The sequence below is a fragment of the Pleurodeles waltl genome, chromosome 5 (assembly GCF_031143425.1).
Source record: "Pleurodeles waltl isolate 20211129_DDA chromosome 5, aPleWal1.hap1.20221129, whole genome shotgun sequence".
Taxonomy (NCBI): Eukaryota; Metazoa; Chordata; class Amphibia; order Caudata; family Salamandridae; genus Pleurodeles; species Pleurodeles waltl.
The window spans coordinates 155,977,262-155,999,066 of record NC_090444.1 but is presented as its reverse complement, the minus strand read 5'-3'; the positions used below and the strand labels follow the sequence as shown (position 1 = coordinate 155,999,066).

At 43.2% G+C, this 21,805-nt stretch overlaps 1 protein-coding gene across 1 annotated transcript in view; it reads right to left on the bottom strand.

Annotated features, from left to right (window-relative positions):
- Positions 1-9,082, bottom strand: part of LOC138295495 (calpain-8-like) — a 175,505-nt gene extending 166,423 nt beyond the window's left edge. Inside the window, exon 1 of the mRNA XM_069233836.1 lies at positions 8,774-9,082. Coding sequence (XP_069089937.1) covers positions 8,774-9,010 — 237 coding nt within the window. The 5' untranslated portion in view covers positions 9,011-9,082. The remainder of the gene's footprint in view (positions 1-8,773) is intronic.
- Positions 9,083-21,805: the final 12,723 nt, after the last annotated feature.

Genomic DNA, 21,805 nt, shown 5'->3' with positions numbered 1-21,805 from the left:
AGTGGCATGGAGCATATTTGGAATCTGCTTTGATTTATTGACAGTTTCCACACATGTATGTTACCATGTTACTCCGCCTCATCAAAAACATATTGTCTAATTTGCAGACAAGGTCGTGCATATGTAACAGCAACTTTAATACCATACCAAGAAGTTACTTTAATTCTCAAAACTTTCCCAGGTTATGCCTAGAAATTGCGGTAGTCACTACTTGAGGGCCGACACTTATTTTTCTGCCTCAAGCATTTACTGCGAGGAAAACCACATATGGTAAAGACGGAGGAAGAGAAAACGACCAAGCGTTGGCAAAGCAATGGGTCTCGCATTTGCTCGAATTAGAGTTATTAGCGTTGTAAACTCCTAACCGGACTTTTCTTGCCACATAAGTTGAAAATGAAAAGTAAAACAGTTTCACATAAGCGACCCGATTCACAGCGCCCCGGTCGCATGAGCATCAGCGCGTCGGAGAGACACAAAAGGAAAAATAAGTTTGCTTGCATTCAAACTTATCGGTAAAAGTGTAATTATCCATGTAACAGAGGCGATGGCCAAGGTGGAAAAAAAACCTCCCCAGGGAAGGACAAACGTAAATCATTTACCAATGCCATCAAAGGATATTTGAAGGGCAAGCCCACAAACGACTGGTAGTGATGGGCGTGAGGTGGGTATTGTTAAAAGCCCAGATACATACCAACACGTCGGAAAAGCAGCGTTAGGGGGCACTGCTATGCTCAACCTAAAAAGCGGCCCCAAGGGAGAAAGCAGATAGCTGCTAGGGTGAGCTGAAGGGGCAGGGAGTGGCTGTAAATGGATTAAAGAGACCCAGCTGCCTCAGTATTCTGTGCTCACCCATTTAATTGCAGCAGCCGCATGTTTCAGAAGAGACCTTTGGGCACCGGCACGTTTTTATTTACAAATTAAGCACTGTTTAAGACTCACGTAAAGTGTTAAACACGCCACTGTTCACATCAACGTGAAGCCACATTTCTTTACCACTGCAATCTGTTCAAAATGATTTCCACTGTATGAATGTCCAACATATTGTATTTTTACAGGGTTTTTATAGTTATATGATTGGAATGATTTATTTACATTCCTCTTGCCAAATAAAATCAATCGATCGAAAACAAGAGACTACATTACACACCCAACATTACACAGCCATTTAGTTTGTATGATGCTAAAAAAAGCCATATGGCACAGTTGGATAGAGAAGAAAAGCTGTCTGCAGCTGGGAGAGGTACTGTTTGTCTAATGGAGAACAATGGGTTGAGAAATCACATGTATTACTTTTACCACTAACCCTACCTTTACTCTAGGTGTAGTTTAAAGTACAAACAGCTCCCACTGTTGATTTTAGGGAAGCTTCAGCCATAAAAGCATATCAGCTGGTGCCAGTGAAACCTGTTTGACAGGCCTCCACTCAACTCTCAGGATGGAGAGGTGCCCAGCGACCACTATCCTAATGTTGAAAATAACCATTAATTCCCTTAAATCCCTTGTAAAAATGCAAGCCAAAATGCTTTCAACTGAAAAATCCATAATATGTAAGGAACTAGACACAAGGGAATGGAGGTGACAGGTTGGTAAAGGGCGTGGAGGTGACAAGTTGGGTATAATATCAAAAACATTTGTTATTGAATTACATTTTAAGGGGGGGGGGAGACAGAGGCTTCCCGCCCTGGTCTGAAAATGTTCTAGCTATAGAAGGTATGTACTGACGCAGAATTCTCAGGTAGCAGGACATACATAGTTGCATGGGGGTCAGCAGGCTGTAATACAGGAAGAACAATATGCAGTCTTGTGCATCACACAGCCGACCTATCCCTGCAGTGACATAGATCTTACAGGTGTTAGCTTTTATTTAGCAGGGCTGTATCACAGGCAGTGCTTAATTTGTAAATAAAAACATGTCGGTGCCCAAAGTCCTCCTTTTAAACATGCGGCTGCTTCAATTAAATGTGCGAACATGGAATACTGAGTCAGCGTGATCCTGAATCTATCTCGGGCCTCTTCAATCCATTTACAGCCACTCCCTGCACCTTCAGTTCACTCTTGCAGCTTTCTGCTTTCTCCTATTATGATGCTTTCTCCTTTTTCTCTTCCTCCATCTGCAGTAAATGCTTGAGGCAGAAAAATAACTGCCGGCCTTCAAAAAGAAGTACTGGTGCCCCTCACCAGAAACAACAAGCACAAATTAAGCACTGATTACAGGTTTTACAAATAGTCCAGACTCAGGGGCCCTCGTACAGCGGAGCAACATTTGCAGTTGAGTGCCACAGACTTGCAGGTATTGGCACAATCACCCATCTCACATAGATCTTCATTAGGCAGGTGACCTATCCATCAGGCAACACAAACCTTACAGGCTTTGAGAATAAACATCAAAGATTGATCTCAGGTCACTGAGAATTTACAAGTTCAGGTCTCAGATGGCAGAGCCATCCAAAGGGTGAACACAAAAATGCCTTTAAGACCATATTTTGGTGCAAATATAATGGTCATTTCAATTGAAAATGGGTTGCTGTAACCGCAGTGTTCTACCACACCATGCATACTCCATACTACGCCACTCCACACTATTCTCTTCCACTCTATGGCATGCCACTCCATTCTACGCCACTCCACTCCACTTTGCAACATGCCACTCCACTATACGCCCCTCCACTCTAAGACACTCTACGACACAGCACTTGACTCCACGCCACTCCAATTTGCGTCATTCACTCAATGACACAACACACCACTCCACTATACGCCCCTTCACACCACTTACCCCACTCCACGCAACCCCCCTCCACTCCAATCTACCCCGCTTTAACCCAATATACCCCACTCCAATCTACCCCAATCCACTCTACCCCACTCCCCCCTAATCTACCCCACTCCACTCCAATCTACTCCTCTCCACTCCAATCTGCCCCACTCCACTCTAATATACTGCAAGCCACCACACTCCATTCTTCCCCAATCTACCCAACTCCACTCCAATCTACCCAATATATCTTACTCCAATCTACCCCACTCCACTCCAATCTGCCCCACTCCACCCCAATCTACCTAACTTTGCACCAGTCCACCCCAATTCAATCTACCCCCACTCTATTCTAGCTCACTCAACACAATCCATCCCTATCTGCTCCACTTCCAAGCTACCCCACTCAACCTCAATCTACCCCACCCACCCTATCCCAATCAACAATACGCCACTGCAATCTACCCTACTACCCCAATCTAGCCCATTCTAAACTACCCCGACCTACATGCACTCCATTCCAGTATATTCTACTATAATCCACCCATTCTACCTTTAGCTACCTCACTCCAAATCACACCACTCCACTACACTCCACTCCAATCTACCCCACTCCAGTCCAATGTACCGCAAATTCATTACACTCCAGTCTACCCCTTAACACCTGAATTGCACCCCAATATACAATCTATCCCTCTCTACTCTACCCTAATCTACCCTACTTCAATCTAACCCTCTCCAATCTACCCCACTCCACTTCAGTCTACCCAACTCCAACCCAGTCAACCCAGTTCAATCTACCCCACTTCAATCTACCACACCAATCTACTCCACTCCAATCTACCACATTTCATCCCGCTCTGATCTACGCAATCCATCTAACTCCATTCTGCTCCACACTACCCCCACTCCACTCAACCCCAATCCACTCTACCACATTCTACCCCATTTCACTAACTTTTAGCCATGGTGAACAGCAGCCACGCTGGTGTACAACATGGGTAAAGCACATTGCCAAAGCCAATACCTCTTGCACAGGTGAGACCTATTGGCTTTGTCAATACTTCTTGTAGTTAAGAGTGCACTGAAACAGAAGGGAGATTGTACAATGGAAGTAAACGTTACTTCATAAATTAGGTAAGGCACATGTCTTTCAGGGCTATGTTCAGGTATTTTTTCTAATTACACTTGCTAGTCAGAAGAGCTCAGATGCTTTAAGGCATGGGCAAAGCTGGCTGTGGCCCAAGGCCCAGCCTTTCAGGGGGGGCCTGATAGAGCCAGCTCTGGTTTACAGAGAGTCTTGCCCTGTTGACCTTGAATAATTCTTAAACAGGAACTAAACAAGTTGTTTTAAATACCATTTTCCTTAGCTTTCGTTTAATGGGGGTGATGTATGAGGGTATGTAGCAGATATTTTGCAAAGAAATGTTGTGTTTATGTTTCATGCAAGATCCATAAATATGTTTCTTTAGGGTCAAAACAGGACCTCATATATGAGAAAGGGGCAGGTGTTGCAGAGATTATTTGCAGAAATATTAGTGAGCAGCTGTTGTGTTACAATATTGAAAACACACAACACTATCCCTGAATATTAGATGTAAACACATTTAGAATTTGGACGGATGCGCCTGTGTACTGTCAGAGGCTTGTCCAAAGAGGGCATGGAAGAGCTGAAACTACAAATTCATAGCTGTTTCAAATAGAGCCCCCCAAAATATATTTGGCCCAGGGCCCCTAAAATCCTAAAGATCTCCCTACATTTTGGGGGGATTCTATCTCTCGCTCTCTCTCTCTTTCCGCCATCACCCCCTCTTCCAGTCTTCCAAAGCTGATTTGGTCCTCGCAAAGACTAACAGTGGGTGAAAAGAAGACCACCATTTACTTGTCCACATTTGGATTGTACGCTTGGTAAGAAATAGTGGTCTCCTGTGAAGGCCCCTCTCCGAAAAGAGGATGGAGCCCATTCTGCCCTCTTCCATTGTTAAGATTTGTCTTTTCTGAACTGTCTTGTGTTGTTTTCACTCAGAAGACTAGTCAGTCCGGGAGTTCAGTAATGCTATTCCTAGATTTCACTTGATGGATGGAGTGTTATTTAACTGTACCCCTGGAAGGGAAAGGAGAAACTGAGTGCTCCCTCTATAATTCCAACCACAGGGTAGCTACCTGTCCTAGGGTATGTACTGTATGTAAGCCCTGAAGACTGCGTTTATGGCAAATGGTGTCCAGGAAGGACAAAGGTGTGTGACTCTGCACAAGATGAATGCTTTAGCTACAGGATGCCTTCATTCTTCATCGAGGAGGTAACTTGCATGTCCTTTGTTTTTGGGTTACGTGGCCCTGAAACTAGCTCTCTGGAGAATTATGACAGAGATTCCCTTCTGTACTGTGCCAGCTTTGCCTGCTGGGCCTGATACCACTTATCTCCTTTCCTGTGATGTGTAGGGCACAACCTACCAACCAGAGGAATGAGGCTGATGCCGTCTGCTCCAAATCTGCAAAAACACTGTGTCAGGTTTAATCCATCTCGTTTTAGGTGGAAAGAAGAGGAGAAAGCAGAAGGATTCACTTATTTCCGAAAGGACTAACATATCAAATTGCAAAAGAAGAATGTAATTTGGTCAGCTCTGACTTCCTGCCAGTGCCCCTAAAGTAAGATAAACACTGGCTCGATTACGCTAATATTTTGCGATTTATCTGGTCCTGGTCCACAAGAGATACATGTTAAAGCACTTTGTTTTTCATTTAATTCCTTGATCAATGAAGGTCCTGAGTATATTGCGATTGTGCTTTGCAGCTATGTTCCTGTGTGCGTTTTGGATTGTCTGGACCTAAGCTGGTAAAGATTCCGTAAGTTAATAATACAATAACGGCAGGATGCTCCTGTCAATAGCTGGTGTGTCAGCTGTTGAATAAGCTCCTGCTCTCAGTTAGGACCATTTAGGACCATTCCCTCTTATCTAGGTTTAAGGAAATGTCTCAAGGCTTTTACTTATTTTCTCTCTGACTACGGATTCAGTTGCATTTCTTACTTTTCAGTTCACCCCAGAACACCCAATCTTGGGTAGCAGTGCACTCTAGAAAATAATAGATTATCAATCAATCTTTCTCATGAATTTCAATGAAATATACCATGGAAGATGCACACTTCATCCCTTCCAACTGTAGCTTTTTGTCTCCAGTGATAGATTCCCTGTTTTTTCTATTTTGGTCATTTGATGCCTTTTACCACGGTTGGTAAAACAAAAGCCTACATTCTTCTTCCTTCATTTCCACAGCCTTGCCAAGGATTATGGGGGAAAGTAATCCAGAGGCATCTTGGCACAGGAGATTAATGGCCTTTGGAGCTGCCTACTGGGACACATCTGTGGAGCTACTGCTGGGACACACCTATGGAGCTGCTTCTAAAACACACCTGTGGAACTGCTGCTGGTACACATACATGGTGGTGCCTCCTGGGACACACCGGTGGAGCTGCCTGCTGGGACACACCTATGGAGCTATCTGCTGGGCTACACCTGTGGAGCTGCCTGCAGGGAGACACCTGTGGAGCTGCCCGCTGAGACGCATCTGGGGAGCTGCTGCTGGGACACACCAATGAACCTGTCTGCAGGGACACACTGTGGAGCTGCTGCTGGCACACATCTATTGAGCTGCTGTTGGGACCCACCTGCTGAGCTGCTGCTCAGACACACCTGTTGAGTTGCTGCTGGGACACATCTATGGAGCTGTCTGGTAGGACACACCTGTGGTACTGCCTGCTGGGGCACACCTGTGGAGCTGTCTGCTGGGACACACGTGTGGAGTTGCTGCATTGTTAGAATATCAGATGTATTTGCCCATTAGTTTTTTATAATAATAACCATTTATATATAACTTACTAATAAGTGTTTATCACTACCCAAAGTAACCTTTTTTTAGCAACCTTAAAATATGAAAAGATTGAGTAAAAATCAGTAAGGTTCTAAATATATGCCTTGTTCTTTGGAATCAGGTCCTTGATGCAGGGTCATAACTCACTAAGCTATGTTGCAAGGATGTTAACTTGTGATCTACAAGTAACACAGGGATCTATGCAACAAAATCAGTAGCCAACTGAGATATCTACATAAATAAACAAATACGTGATCTAAGTGTTGCATGCTGTGCTTTGCAGTAGGCACATTGGCCTCTATGTGATTTTATGGCCCTCTGTGTAATTTTATGGTGAGTTGAACCTTTGATTAGAATGCACACAGATATTTCTAGCAAATGCTTTACCCACCAGGGTTATCCACTTTATTGCTACTTATTGTGTCTTGAAATTACTTACAAGAGCAGTCCCTGCTACCCTTTTCTCAAGATAAGTGAATGCTCAGCTGCAAAGAAAAGTGATCAGTTCATCTGGCACTCTTTTCATTCTCTGCACTAATGGGTATTTCTGTCAAATCTGGAAACCAGAGTGGCTTTCCAAGGGACATAATTTGTGAAACTTCAGTAAGCAGCAAATTCTCGCTCTTTCGCTCTCACTGGATGAGAAATGTTGACACAGAGACACTGGCGAAATTGCTGCTGGTGGCTCAGCCTTTGGACATTCTATTTTTTGTGTTGAAAAGCACTGGTGGAAGGAGTGATGGAAAGAATAAAGGTGTCTTATGGGGCTATCTGGCTACGCTCTATGTAATTAAAACACACACCGTGGTCTGTGAAAACACACGTGATGAACAATGAATAAACGTCTCTGTTGGATTATTCAAACTGCTTTATAATCTGTTGTTGACATTACTTTGCAGTATTTTCGGTGATCCCATGTGTGTTTTTTCTTAAAATAATTTACATTATATGCTTCATATATTTACTACAGGAAATGTCAAATGTATTCTTGCATTTTCAATTGTCGATTAAATAAATATTAAAAAGAAAGGGAACAGACATTCACATGTTACAGATGGCAAGTGTGTCTTTCAGATTCGAAATATGACTACTGACATGAAATCCCGGTCAAGAAATTAAGCTTATTACAAATTGAGTATGTTTTCTGTGCTTGTACCAAAATAACCTGTACCAACGACCACCTGGGGATGCAAATAGATGAAAAATGTCCTGCTTTTGGCACGCGCTCACAGTGTGCAATAAATTGTGAGTGTGAATTACACACACATATCTAGGAATGCACTATATTTATTGACTTTTGTTACAAATACAGCCTTATACTTCCTTGTGATGTGTAAGCCCAGATAGTTTAGCGTGGGATGCAAACATATCACATTTTCCACTGGCTTCTCTTCTGTTCAAGGTTGATACAATAGGGATCATCCAGTTTGGTTACACAAGCAAATAGACAATTCAACTGTGGAGCAATGTTTAGTGATGGTGAAAGCAAGCCCAAACTTTCTTTCCTTATGTCCAAGGCATATTCAAAATACCTCCACAGGCAAAAGTGTTTTGTTTACTGGAAAAATGCTTGCTTTTGTTTTGTAGACCCACAATATCTAGTATTTGACTTTTGCATAGTGCTCAACATCTTGTCTTGGGACACTTGTACTGGCGAAAATATGTTAAAAAGTCTAATGGCATCAGTTTACATACAGCGAATTCTGCTAAATAAGAGTCATTGCAGCCCTGTATTACCGTGAACAATGCCTCACAGGCCCCCGTCCATTGGGTTTTACAGCCACCTCTCTGCTCACTGTGCAAGATCAAAGGATACAATAAACTCCCTGAGCCGCGCCCCTGCTCTGACGACTTCGGGAGCAGCCCCTGCAGATCACTGTGGACTGGTAACAAGAGCAGCTGTTCTCTTGTGCAACTCAGCCCAGGCTTACACTGTGATTGTGTTCAAGGCGCTGCCGAGGTACCAGGGGATTGCTGAATGGAGGGCGTCCTGTCAGTTCCAGGGCCCCATGGGTACCTGTACTCTCCTTGTTCGAGGAAAAGTGGGAGAAAATGAAAAAGTGCCAGTACTGAGTACCGGTGAGTACCGGCCCATTTAAAGCATTGGCATACAATAACATAACATTAGCGTGGCCACACGCGTCTTACCGGTGGCCGCTTCCAGGCAATGCCCTGTGTCTTGGGAGAGCGCGGTCCCAGGTCCTGGTAGCCCACCACCGAAGGGCATGCAGGGAACTCTTCATCCTTAAACAGGACCCCGGACTGCAAGCACTGGTTCCGCAGCGCCTCGAAGTCCTGGTTCAGGTATTTGATGGCGTTCTCGTTGGTGCCCAGGCCTCCGGCCACGGCCCTCTGCTTGGCCACTGCCGCTGCTGCTCCGGCCATGGTGTGCAGTGAGTGGGGAGGGCTGGTGGCTGTGAGGGGGGAGAGCTCTGAACCGGCCCTGGGAATGCGAGACTGGGGTTTATAAGCGCTGGGGCAGGTGCAGCTGGCACGTGTGGAGCTGGCACGCCTCGGAGGTGTCATTTTATGGTGCTCCGGGAGGGGCCTGACTCGCCGACATTATGGTACTTGTGCAAATATGTACACACAGGACAATGGCTCAGCTGCACTGACAGCTCTGGGGTCCAGGCTGTCCCTCACCCGGTCTCGGGTGCCAGTACATTACCTTAGAAAAGCGTTTAAACAGAGGCTGGGTGACAAAAAGCGCTCTATGAATGCGTCGCGCACTCACAGTTGACAGTTCCACAGAAAGCGAACCCACAGCACGGCCTGTGGTCGGGAGGTGGCGCACAGCATATCCTCAGACCTGCTGACACCGGTGTCGGATTTTATTGGTTTTAGTGTATTAACATTTTCATTTTAATTATCCACTCTTTACCTACACTGTTATCCAATAATGGCCACATAGTAGCTTCGAAATTGGCAAACGATGTCGCCGATTGTGGGGCATCTTTGAGTGCTAGTAAGAATAATTTGATTTTTGTCAGCTTTTAGCTCAGTTTGTCGGCCCCGGAAGGATGAAAGGTTGAATTAAGCCTGCTGACTAAGGGGCATAATTATGATATTGTCACGCAGTCGCCCTGCTGCACAGCTGGACAGCGCAAGGGCAGGAATGTGCCTTATTTCAGTCAGTACATTCCAGGAAGGATGAAATGTTGAATTAAGCCCGCTGTCTAGGGGGCATATTCATGATATTGTCACGCAGCCGCCTTGCTGCACAGCTTGACAGGGCAAGGGCAGGAATGTGCCTTATTTCAGTCAGTACAGCGCATTCCTACCTTTGACTCTATGCTGGCCCCTTGTGGCTGGCTAGCGCCAACACACCCTTGCACCCCGGTTCAAGGGAGACTCCGTTGCATGCAGGATTGTTTTGTTGTGCAGGAAGGGACCCTCTCTAGCTAAACCTAGAAGCAGACGACTATCTTTAGTTTAGCACTGTGGATTTGTTGGTTAGAAATTATTTTTCTCATGTGGAAGAAAGAAAGAAAATACTATTGGCGATTAATCTTGCTTATAAATGTGTTATTTGTGCAAGAGAAAGCTGTTTTTAAGTGTATTTTCAACGTTCAAAGTGGGGGAAAGATGTAACTGTTTCATCTGTCTTGTGAAAAGGCAGCAAAAATAGGGCAAATATAGAGCAAATTGGGTTTGCTCAACTGTTTTCTATAGGTCAAAAACTGAAACATCTTGTGTAACATGCTGCTGTTCAGCATGGCTAAAGGTGAGTGGTGTAGAGGAGAGGAGAGTGGAGTGTCGTAGAGTCGAATGGCAAGGAGTGGGGTAGAGGGTCATAGAGTTTAGTGGCATAGAATGTCGTATATTGGAGTGGCATAGAATGGAGTTGAGTGAAGTGAAGTACAGTTGAGGGGCGTAAAGTGAACTCGTGTAGAGTGCATTGGCGTAGAGTATTGCAGAGTATAGTGGTGTAGAGTGTAGTGATATAGAATTCAGTGGCATACAATCCAGCATCATAGAATGCAGTATGATAGATTAAAGCATAGGAGACTGCAGTGGCGTAGAGTAAAGTAGTGCAGAGTGGAGTGGTGCAAAGTAGAGTGGCAAAGAGTACAGTGGTGTAGAGTGCAGTGGTGCACAGTACAGTAAAATGCCCTGGAGATCACAGGCATAGAGCAGTGCAGTGTTGAGTGGCGTAGAGTGGTGCAGAGCATATTGGTGGAGAGTAGGGTGCTGCAGAGTACATTGTCAAAAAATCAGCAGTGCAGAGTGTAGAACTGGTGTAGAGTGCATTGGTGTAGAGTATTGCAGGGTATAGTGATGTAGAGTGCAGTGAGAGAATTCAGTGGCATACAATGCAGCATCGTAGAATGCAGTGGAATAGATTAACGTATAGCATAGTAGACTACAGTGGCGTAGAGTACAGTAGTGCAGAGTGGAGTGGTGCAAAGTAGAGTGGCAAAGAGTACTGTGGTGTAGAGTGCAGTGGTACACAGTACAGTAAAATGGCCTGGAGATCACAGGCATAGAGCAGTGCAGAGTAGAGTGGTGTAGAGTGGTGCAGAGCATATTGCTGGAGAGTAGGGTGCTGCAGAGTACATTGTCAAAAAATCAGCAGTGCAGAGTGTAGAACTGGTGTAGAGTGCATTGGTGTAGAGTATTGCAGGGTATAGTGATGTAGAGTGCAGTGAGAGAATTCAATGCATACAATGCTGCATCGTAGAATGCAGTGGAATAGATTAACGTATAGCATAGTAGACTACAGTGGCGTAGAGTACAGTAGTGCAGAGTGGAGTGGTGCAAAGTAGAGTGGCAAAGAGGACAGTGGTGTAGAATGCAGTGGTGCACAGTACGGTAAAATGGCTTAGATTGAACAGGCATAAGCAGTGCAGAGTAGAGTGGCGTAGAGTGGTGCAGAGCATATTGCTGTAGAGTAGGGTGCTGCAGAGTGCATTGGCAAAAAAATCAGCAGTGCAGAGTGTAGAACTGGTGTAGAGTGCATTGGTGTAGAGGGTTGGAGAGTTTAGTGGTGTAGAGTGCAGTGACATAGAATTCAGTGGCATACAATGTAGCATTGTAGAATGCAGTGGGATAGATTACCGTGTAGCATAGTAGGCTGCAGTGGCGTAGAGTACAGTAGTGCAGAGTGGAGTGGTGCAAAGTAGAGTGGCAAAGAGTACAGTGGTGTAGAGTGCAGTGGTACACAGTACAGTAAAATGGCCTGGAGATCACAGGCATAGAGCAGTGCAGAGTAGAGTGGTGTAGAGTGGTGCAGAGCATATTGCTGGAGAGTAGGGTGCTGCAGAGTACATTGTCAAAAAATCTGCAGTGCAGAGTGTAGAACTGGTGTAGAGTGCATTGGTGTAGAGTATTGCAGGGTATAGTGATGTAGAGTGCAGTGAGAGAATTCAATGCATACAATGCTGCATCGTAGAATGCAGTGGAATAGATTAACGTATAGCATAGTAGACTACAGTGGCGTAGAGTACAGTAGTGCAGAGTGGAGTGGTGCAAAGTAGAGTGGCAAAGAGGACAGTGGTGTAGAATGCAGTGGTGCACAGTACGGTAAAATGGCTTAGATTGAACAGGCATAAGCAGTGCAGAGTAGAGTGGCGTAGAGTGGTGCAGAGCATATTGCTGTAGAGTAGGGTGCTGCAGAGTGCATTGGCAAAAAAATCAGCAGTGCAGAGTGTAGAACTGGTGTAGAGTGCATTGGTGTAGAGGGTTGGAGAGTTTAGTGGTGTAGAGTGCAGTGACATAGAATTCAGTGGCATACAATGTAGCATTGTAGAATGCAGTGGGATAGATTACCGTGTAGCATAGTAGGCTGCAGTGGCGTAGAGTACAGTAGTGCAGAGTGGAGTGGTGCAAAGTAGAGTGGCAAAGAGTACAGTGGTGTAGAGTGCAGTGGTGCACAGTACAGTAAAATGCCCTGGAGATCACAGGCATAGAGCAGTGCAGTGTTGAGTGGTGTAGAGTGGTGCAGAGCATATTGCTGTAGAGTAGGGTGCTGCAGAGTACATTGTCAAAAAATCAGCAGTGCAGAGTGTAGAACTGGTGTAGAGTGCATTGGTGTAGAGTATTGTAGGGTATAATGGTGTAGAGTGCAGTGAGAGAATTCAGTGGCATACAATGCAGCATCGTAGAATGCAGTGGGATAGATTAACGTGTAGCATAGTAGACTACAGTGGCGTAGAGTACCGTAGTGCAGAGTGGAGTGGTGCAAAGTAGAGTGGCAAAGAGGACAGTGGTGTAGAGTGCAGTGGTGCACAGTGCAGTAAAATGGCTTAGAGTGCACAGGCATAGAGCAGTGCCGAGTAGAGTGGCATAGAGTGGTGCAGAGCATATTGCTGTAGAGTAGGGTGCTGCAGTGTGCACTGGCAAAAAAACAGCAGTCCAGAGTACAGTGGCATAGAGTGCAGTGTTGCAAAGTAGAGTGTCATAGAGTACAGTAGTGTAGAGAGGTGAAGAGTGGTGCGGAGTAGAGTACCAGCAGTGATAGGAAGAGAAGGGGTTGAGCTAAGATACAGAATTATAGATGGGTAGCAGTAAATTACAGGAATCCTTTTCATCAAGGGGTTCTGAGTGACATCAAATGGACAATAAATGTCACTCAGACCTTGAGGATTGCTCAACACATCATGGTGGAAGATGTGTGTGTGTTGGAATATATTGTTTGTAGGGGCTCAGTGCTGGTGAATAATTCCGTTCTGGGCTGTTTGAAAGGTGAATTTGTAACCTTTGAGAGATTTCCTGTAAAATGCCTAGCTAATCTGTGCTCTAAGCAGTTATGAAGAAGGGAGACCTCTGCAAACTGCAGTAATCATTCTACCACTACCAAACACCCAGCCTTTAGGTCTTTGGACCTGCATGAAAGGTTAAACAAAAGTCGCTCACCCATGGTTGTCTCAATATGAGAATTTTATGCCAAAGCATTTCAAAACCCAAGATATTTTGAAAAGGTTCCCCACAAAAGCTAGCTCACATTGAATCTGCAGATGTTTCTTCCAGCTCAGTACCTAGTCCAGTTCCAGTCTGTCGAGACGGGGCCACTCACCTGAAAAGCAGGATGTCTGCAGGGGCGATGGTATGCCCCCGACCTCCTGGAACACCTCTCAGCACTTCCTGGTGGACACAGAAACCCCGGCAGGTGTCCCAAAAGGAAAGGGGGAGTGGAAGAGAAAGAGACTGGCACGTCTTGCCAGTCCAGCCAGGCACCCTGTATCTTCGGGGGGGGCAGGTCGTTGTTGACAGAGTGATAGTAGAGTTAGTGCACTCAACTTCCTTGAAACTGAATCTCTCTTTCTGATATGGGCACGGGATCAGTAGAAGAACACCGGGATGCTCCAGCACTTTTCTTGGATAATAATAACTGTTGGCACAATTGCTAACACTGCATTACCAAAAACCCAAATTGAGTACCATAACAATAAGTACTGTGACACTAGGGCTGGCTTCACAGAGATTCACTGTTGCACACTACAATTAGAACTGTGGTTGCACTTATCATGCACAAGAAACACAAACAAGGGCATTAATTATATCACATATAACTTTCTTGCATGCATAGGGTTAAACTAAAAGGAACAAAAACAATCTAAGAAATACAAATGTCCACTCTGGGTTTAAACAGTTAGAGTGGCACAGTTTGGTTTGGTTTCACTGTGTGTGTGAAAAACCCTTCAAAAGCAAATCCCTCAAACCTGAAACAAAGGCATGAATGACACAGTTTAAATCCAAGAGTTATGCTATTAGAGAAAGAAAAGTCACGTAAATGCTCTTTTAAAATTGCACTGTCACTTTTTCTAGTACTTGAGCTCAAGCAGATTTCCTGAAGCACATTTAGGCACGTAACTACAATAATAATGTAGAATGTTCAGAAATGCATTTGTCTCTTCAAGATAAGCACTCTGCCAAAATACAAGGTCTGAAATACACCAGCTGTTCTAGGAAAGAGCGACACTCAAATAACAAACTCACTGGAGAATACTAATCACTTAACTGCAGTCTTTTCCGGAGTGCTGGAGGAATGACTGGTATTAGCTGGTACAGGAACGAAGAAAAGAATTGCCTCAAAAGTCCTGAATACGAGGACGACAGCAGGGGCTGGATTGCCAAATCAGATGCTGAGATCAGGAGGCAAAACAAAGCCAAGCAGGGAGGCATGCTTCACTCTGCTATTTATAGCCAATCAGGAAAGCAGTTGAGTTTCCACAGAAGCACATGTCTACACCACACCCAATTAGAAGCACATGCCTACACTTGCTCACATTAGCAAACAAGCATTGGTAAAACATGCATTGATAAAACCAATTGTGTAACACAGCACATTATGTTTACTTAGAAACATGAAGGTTTAACCAAGAACAGAAATATGATTTAATCCTAATCCCTCAGGATGCTGACAGATAGCGCAGGAGGCACCTTGGGGATTCCTGACACAGTCCCACAATCTAGTGAGAAGATGGGAGATTCACTACCTTCTGATTTTGATCTTACCACTAAAAGATTTGAGGCTCGCCCTCCATATTTGTCTTCCTCTATAGTTTTAACCCTGTTGATGAAAAGATTTCTTATAAAACAGACTGACCCAGATTTTGAAGTTTTTACTCAAACTAACAATGCTAACGCCAGTTGTGATACGTTGAATGATGTGTTGGATCAGTCTATTTTGAAGACTTCCCAGAGGTTTCGAGGATCAGCTTATGTTAACTTTTTTACCTAGATGACGTATCTGAACTTTAGATGTTACATATGTTGTAATGGATGCAGCCTACCTTTGAAGGCATGTTGAAGGTCATAATATACTTGAACTCACAGCAAACAAACTGAAACACTAGAAGCAATTAAAATGGGCCACTGTGTGGATGCAAAAGGGGTTGTTAGGATCACAAAACCAGATCTGAAACAGTGCAGCAGCTTGAGACCCACAACATGAACCTATCCAATGTCTTTGTCCCTCCTCACCCTAAGTTGATTTACCAACAGGGCAAAGATGTGACAACAGAGTTCTTCTCTTAATTATGATATACAAAATAGTCGCTGAAGAACCAACACTCTCTCCAAGAATAAAACAAGGTATGGTTCTTTAAAAACTCATCCATATCAGTTGAGCTCACCCATAACTCTGGTATGAGTGCCACTGTTTTTCAAATCAGTCTAGTTTGATTTTTACTTCTCATCCAACTAGGCTGTCCCCTCAAAAGGGATCCCACAATTATACAAAAATGTCCCCTTCCAAGGTAAATCTTTTATCCCAAATAGATCCTCTGCTTAAAAGTTTATTTTGACTGATCTGGAGTAGTCCAGTAGTGGTCCAAAAAGGGTAGTGCTTGAGAAGTATTTGTGGAGGGAGATCCGTATGTACCAATATTCTATTTTTTAAAGCACAAAAAATAGAAGGTAAGAGAAAATCCTAATTTTGCCACTTAAATAGAAGTAGGTTATCAGCCACTTTTTAAGCATTTGAAGCTTCTAAAGGTATTACTTCAAATTACTTGGACTCGGGAGTCTTTTGTCCAGAGAAAGTGCGCAAACTAACTAGAGTACAGTTTTACTCAATAAATATGGCTTCCCCGGGTAAAGAAGCTGAGTATGGGTTACAAGATACAGGCATTTTTGTATGTGATGGGCCTTCCGTTAAGTACAAAGCAGCTAGTCTGAAAAGCAAAGCATTGTTTTTGAAGCACCATAGAAGCATTGTACCTGTGCAGGTTGACATATCTGTATTTCCTTGGCCTTTTTACAACAGAAAAGGGAATGAATCGACCAGTACTATTAATCTAAGGGAAGAAAAAAACACTGGCTATTGTTAAGAATAATACGTGCAACAACTTTGGGTCTTACTATTCTCATGTGCCCAGTACCAGCAGTCGGAGTTCAAGATTGTTTATGATACTTTTAAGATATTGGATCATTATGTGAGCTGAGCAACTGTCCACTAAAGGAATATTCACAACCTTTCCCAGGGTAAACCTTTGAAGTCATAGATTAAGCTGAGCTCAATGCCCTGGTAGTGATGGAACAGAGCAGACTGGCTTAACTTAAGGCAATGTGTAAAGTATTTATGCAGTACCAAAACGGTAATCAACTCAAACTGCAACACAATAAAAATCTTAAATGGAATTAGAAATATATAGCAACATTGAACAAACAAAACAAAAGTGAAATAACAAAACTCCAGTAAAAGGAACCTGAGATATGAGTTTTGTAATATTTAAGGGAAAATAGCACCAAAAGCACAGAGAGCCACTGATGTGGTGGCCGTAGACCATAACCTAGGGGCAACTTGGTCAGGCTGCGTCAGATATACCAGCCAGGTTCATCATAATCAAAGATTTTTGATTCTGACTAAAAGCCTGATTTAGAACCTGTGGACGGGTTATTCTGTCACAACAGTGACAGATATTGTGTCCGCCAAAATCTAAATCCCATTATATTCAAAGGTATTTATATTTCAGTGGATGGGCTATCCGTCACCGTGTGATGGAGTAACCCGTCCACCGAGTTCTAAATCAGGCCCTAAGTATTTTAAGTTCCAACCAACCTCCGGAGTACAAGTTGAAGGTTCCCAGGACCTCTGCTGAGGCACTTAGAGGCTTAGAATTTGTCAGGCAGAGGCCACCAGCAGGCTCCAGTCCAAGTCTAATTGCCACTGGCCAGCTGGATACTTTCAGTAAAAGGCCCTTGGCAGCTTGTTGTCTCACTGTAGCCACAGAGGAAGTCATCCAACTGACCTTTAGAGTCCTCAGTATAAAAAGCAGCAAGGTGTCAAAAAAGGACACCCACAGCCTCTAACCTGCATACTCTGTGGAGCTCAGAGGAGGTATATCTGCCAGTTAAGATCAGCCTATTGTCTGCTCCTGGGTGATGCACACTTTTTCCACACCTAATCATGGTTGAGCACAAGCTCAGAGCTGGTATAGACGTTTGCTAAATAACTTTCTGACAGTTGAGGCATATAAAGTGCGACTTTCTAAAAGTTACTTTTCCTTTATACCTATTAAAAATCTGACATCACCATTAAATTGAATTTTTAATAACTTTTAAAACAGTCATTTAATTATTTGTCTAGTGGGTCCAATTTATGAGGTACATTATTTGTATTTTAATCTGTACTCTGGTTTTCTACATTGGACAGCTAGGCCTGCCACATTGAAAATAGTTTTAAAGGTCTTATCACAATAGGGATAGTGTTAAATTAACTTTCTACCTGTCCAGCTTTTCAATACCATGCACCCCTGTGGGATATAAGGCTTACATAGGGGTCACTTACTAATATTTAATAGGGAGGTTTTTAGCTGTGAAAAATGGTTGTACTGCAACAGTCAGCATACGCAGGATAAGCCTGAAACCATGTTTGCACTGCTACTATAGTAAATGGCACAATAGGTGCTGGAGTTCACAAGTGGTATTTGACTTCCAGACACTGGCTGCATTCCTTACACCATAAACTAGGAGCTTACAGGCAAGTTAAATGTGGCAATTTGGAATACGCCAATTTAACAATGGTCAAAGGGGGAGCACAGTCACTTTTCTACTGATTAGAAGCGGCAAAGTGCACAAAGGTCAAAAGCCAGCAAAAATATATGGTCTAGCAAATGGCAAATAATCTAAGGTGACCACGCAGAAAATGAGAATTTCCTAAATATACACATCAAACTTATTTTAGAGCTGTCTAGATTATTCCTACATATTCAAATGCAAAATAGATGCAGAATTAGTTTGCCAAAGGAAAAAAAATACAGAGCATTTTACTCAAATTGAATGGTAGCAATCCTTCCTACCATTCTTTAGAGAAGACGGGACACCCACCACATGCTCATATTCATGGTAAGAACCAGCTTTCAGGTGCGCCCTCATGGTAGCAACAGACAGGTATACAACAGTGGGTGAGATTAATGCTTCTGAAACTCGAAAAGGCGAGGTTCAGTGCAAGCTTCTCTCCCTCACAACATAGATATAGCACACCATTAGCAGTGCAAGCGTCACCCACAAAACAAGCACAGCCAGGCATCCCTCTCTCACAGAACAGATGCACCATGTTCATCAGTTGACACGATTCCCATCTTCACAGAAGTACATAACAGCATCCCCTCACACAATATATACAGTGGGACATCAGCAGTGCAGGCTTCTATTCCTCATAGAACAGGTGCAACATGGGCAGAATTGTAAGCCACCGTTTTTCATGGAACAGATGCAGCATGGCAACAGCAGTGGGACCTTACCTTGCTGACACTACAACAGCAGTACAAGCTTCCTATTGTCACAGAACATGTACATGAAGCATCAGATAAGTCCTATCTCTCACATAACAGGTACATCACAGTCTCCAACAGCAGTGCAAACACCCTTGCAGGTTTGAGACATATGTTTCAGTATGGTTTTATGGACTGGTAAGTACATGGACATTTCAGTAAGTTAAACTGTTTAGTATTGATTTGTTACTATAAGCATCTGTTATTTAAGTGCCATGATGCCCATGGGATGAAAGTGCATGCACAAATGAATATGCCATGTCATGTTATGTGTGGAGGGGTGAATGGATGTTTTGACACATGGATTAATGGATGGAGAAGCGCATGATGGTGTGAGAAGGTGGACATTGGGGTGAATGGAAGCCCAGATGGCTCATGAATTTATGTTTTGACAAATGCTGAATATTGAATTCTTGTGAACAGGTGGATGGTCAAATGAATGGAGAATGTGTATAGAGAATGCATGCAAAGCAAAATGTCTGTGTATTGATGGGAATTTGTGCAAGGGTGATGATCAGTTTATGTTTATGGTTGGAATAAATGTGGTATGTGTGTATGCCTGTGTTGTGTGCATGGATGTTTCTTGTTCATGGTTCTTGTCTCTTGTGTATGATTGTGCGCTTGCATCCAGATGGAAACATAAGTTGTTGGAGGTGTGTAATTAATGTAGATGCTGCAGCATTTGGAGTTGCTCCCCTTGTGCACATGCAGATGTGTAAAAAACATTTTTTGGACTTAAATGGCATGTCCACCTACCTGCTGGGCAACAACGTACTATACTTCTCTATGATGGGGAAGCATCATTATGAAATCTCATCCAGAATCCTGATACTGCACAGTGACTGGAGGTTCTCATGTGTTGTGATATGTGCACCTAGGTGTGATATCCCAGTAATAGAAGATTCTATACCAAAAGATATGATAAAATCACTGCCTTGCAGATCCTATGTTTGATATTTCTCATATACCAAGGGAGTTCAAATAGAGGAAAACCAATGCTGCAGTCAGGAACACCTAATTTGAGTGCTGACTCCAACTGCTGAAGGACTGTGGCCCTGATTTAGATATTGGTGGACAAGTTACTTCATCACAAGAGTGAAGGATATCCCATCCCCCAATATCGACATCCCATTATGTCCTATTTTCCTTTTCCTCTGTAAGACATTTAAACATTTTATTCTCTCCACCTGTTTCTGAAAGTGTCCATCTACATGTTCCACACATCATAATTTTCCTCTGCACATTGCTTTGCCATTCTCTTATTCTGCATTTTCACTCACCCCCTCTTTTCATCATCCCCCTATGCACACAAACCACCAATTGTGCATTAAGTACTTCATTTTATTTTGCTTTGATGTTCTCACATTTGTGACAGCTATGTACCTTCTTCATGCACTTTCCCCTAAAATCACAATTACAATTGGCACATATGTGACCACTGCTCTGCATGCTCTGCAGAGAGGCCATGGATTGCATGTGCATGAAGTCGAAATACATGTATGAGCCACTGACGGGCACTGTAAGAAGTTCACACTACCTTCAGACTCCTGTCTATACCTTTCACTTGTGCCCTGTCATGACACTCACCATGAACCAAAACTCACCCAGCTACCTAGAGTTAACTCAGATCACGTAAAAGAGCCATATGATGCCTGAACAAACTACAGAAACACAATATATGGAGAAAACAAATACTCTTAGGGAATGCAAGCTGAAATTAAAAGGAAGTGTAAGCAGGGGCTGCATGCTTTTATGGAGAACCTGAAGGCTTTCTACAGTCTTCAGGAATTCAAACATTGTTTTTGCCCGTAAAGGACATAAATGTAGGATCCAACATGGATCCATTTCAAAGGCAGTTTTAATTACTGCTGTATCTGAGAACTGGCAGGAGGAGAATCACTAAATGCCCTGCAAGCTGCTCTCTGATATGGAGTGAGTAATGAGCAGGGGCCCATTCAGATCCATAACCTCGACCCTGTCCATCACACACATCTTTGGAGGTCACTTTAACATGCCAGTGAAAGGTAGGTGAACCACTGAAAGCTCAAGCCAGATCAGTGCCAGATTAAACCCTGTGGAGGCCCCTAGGTAATCGAAATGTCGTGGGGCCCCCTCGTAAATTATCTCCTAATACATTTTTTATTTTACCAACCAACAATTTTAATAAACCAATGTTATTACACAAAACTAAACATTAACAATTATTAATGTTATTATGATAAAATACAAAATAAAATATTTACAAACTCTTTATTACTATTATTAGGTTATTTTCACTATTTTGACGTCTGATAATTTAACACTAGAGGTGCTACTATTTAAATTATAAAAAATCAACTGTTATCGCATTGCAACCTACACGTTTACATTTCCAGCTTTAAAACAGACCGAAAGAGGCAAACGTTTACGGTACTCTGTAAAATGTAGTGATTCTACTGGAGGTTTCTCGTTCATTCACTCTAGTGGGATAACATTGAACTAAGTAGTGTGCATTTGGCCACTAGATAGAGATGTCTGACCCTCACTACTATACATTACACGTACGTAGTTTGCACCAAATGTTTTTACAAACTGACAGAAGGTGAGCTTTTAAGAAACAAACTGTTATGTGAATCTGATGTCTATGGTTTATGTACTTCAAGTTGTTAATGGGTAAATTGCATTAATACTGTATTTTCTCTATAAAGTCTTTAATGTAAAGTTTTCGTTTCTTTGAGTTGATTCATTTTTTTCTGACTTTTGGAAACAATTTAAGAAAGCTTGATTGTAATTTTCTTTCAAGATCAAATCAATATTATTTTGATCTGTTGCTGTGGGGCCCGTAAAAGAAGTGGCACCCATTGGCTGGTGGCTACTTTGCCTATTCGGTAATCCGGCACTGAGCCAGAAGTATGGCTCTGGCTCATATCGAGGACTCTTAGCCCTTGAGCACAAACCGAGCTCTGATTTCATGTGGCTTCTG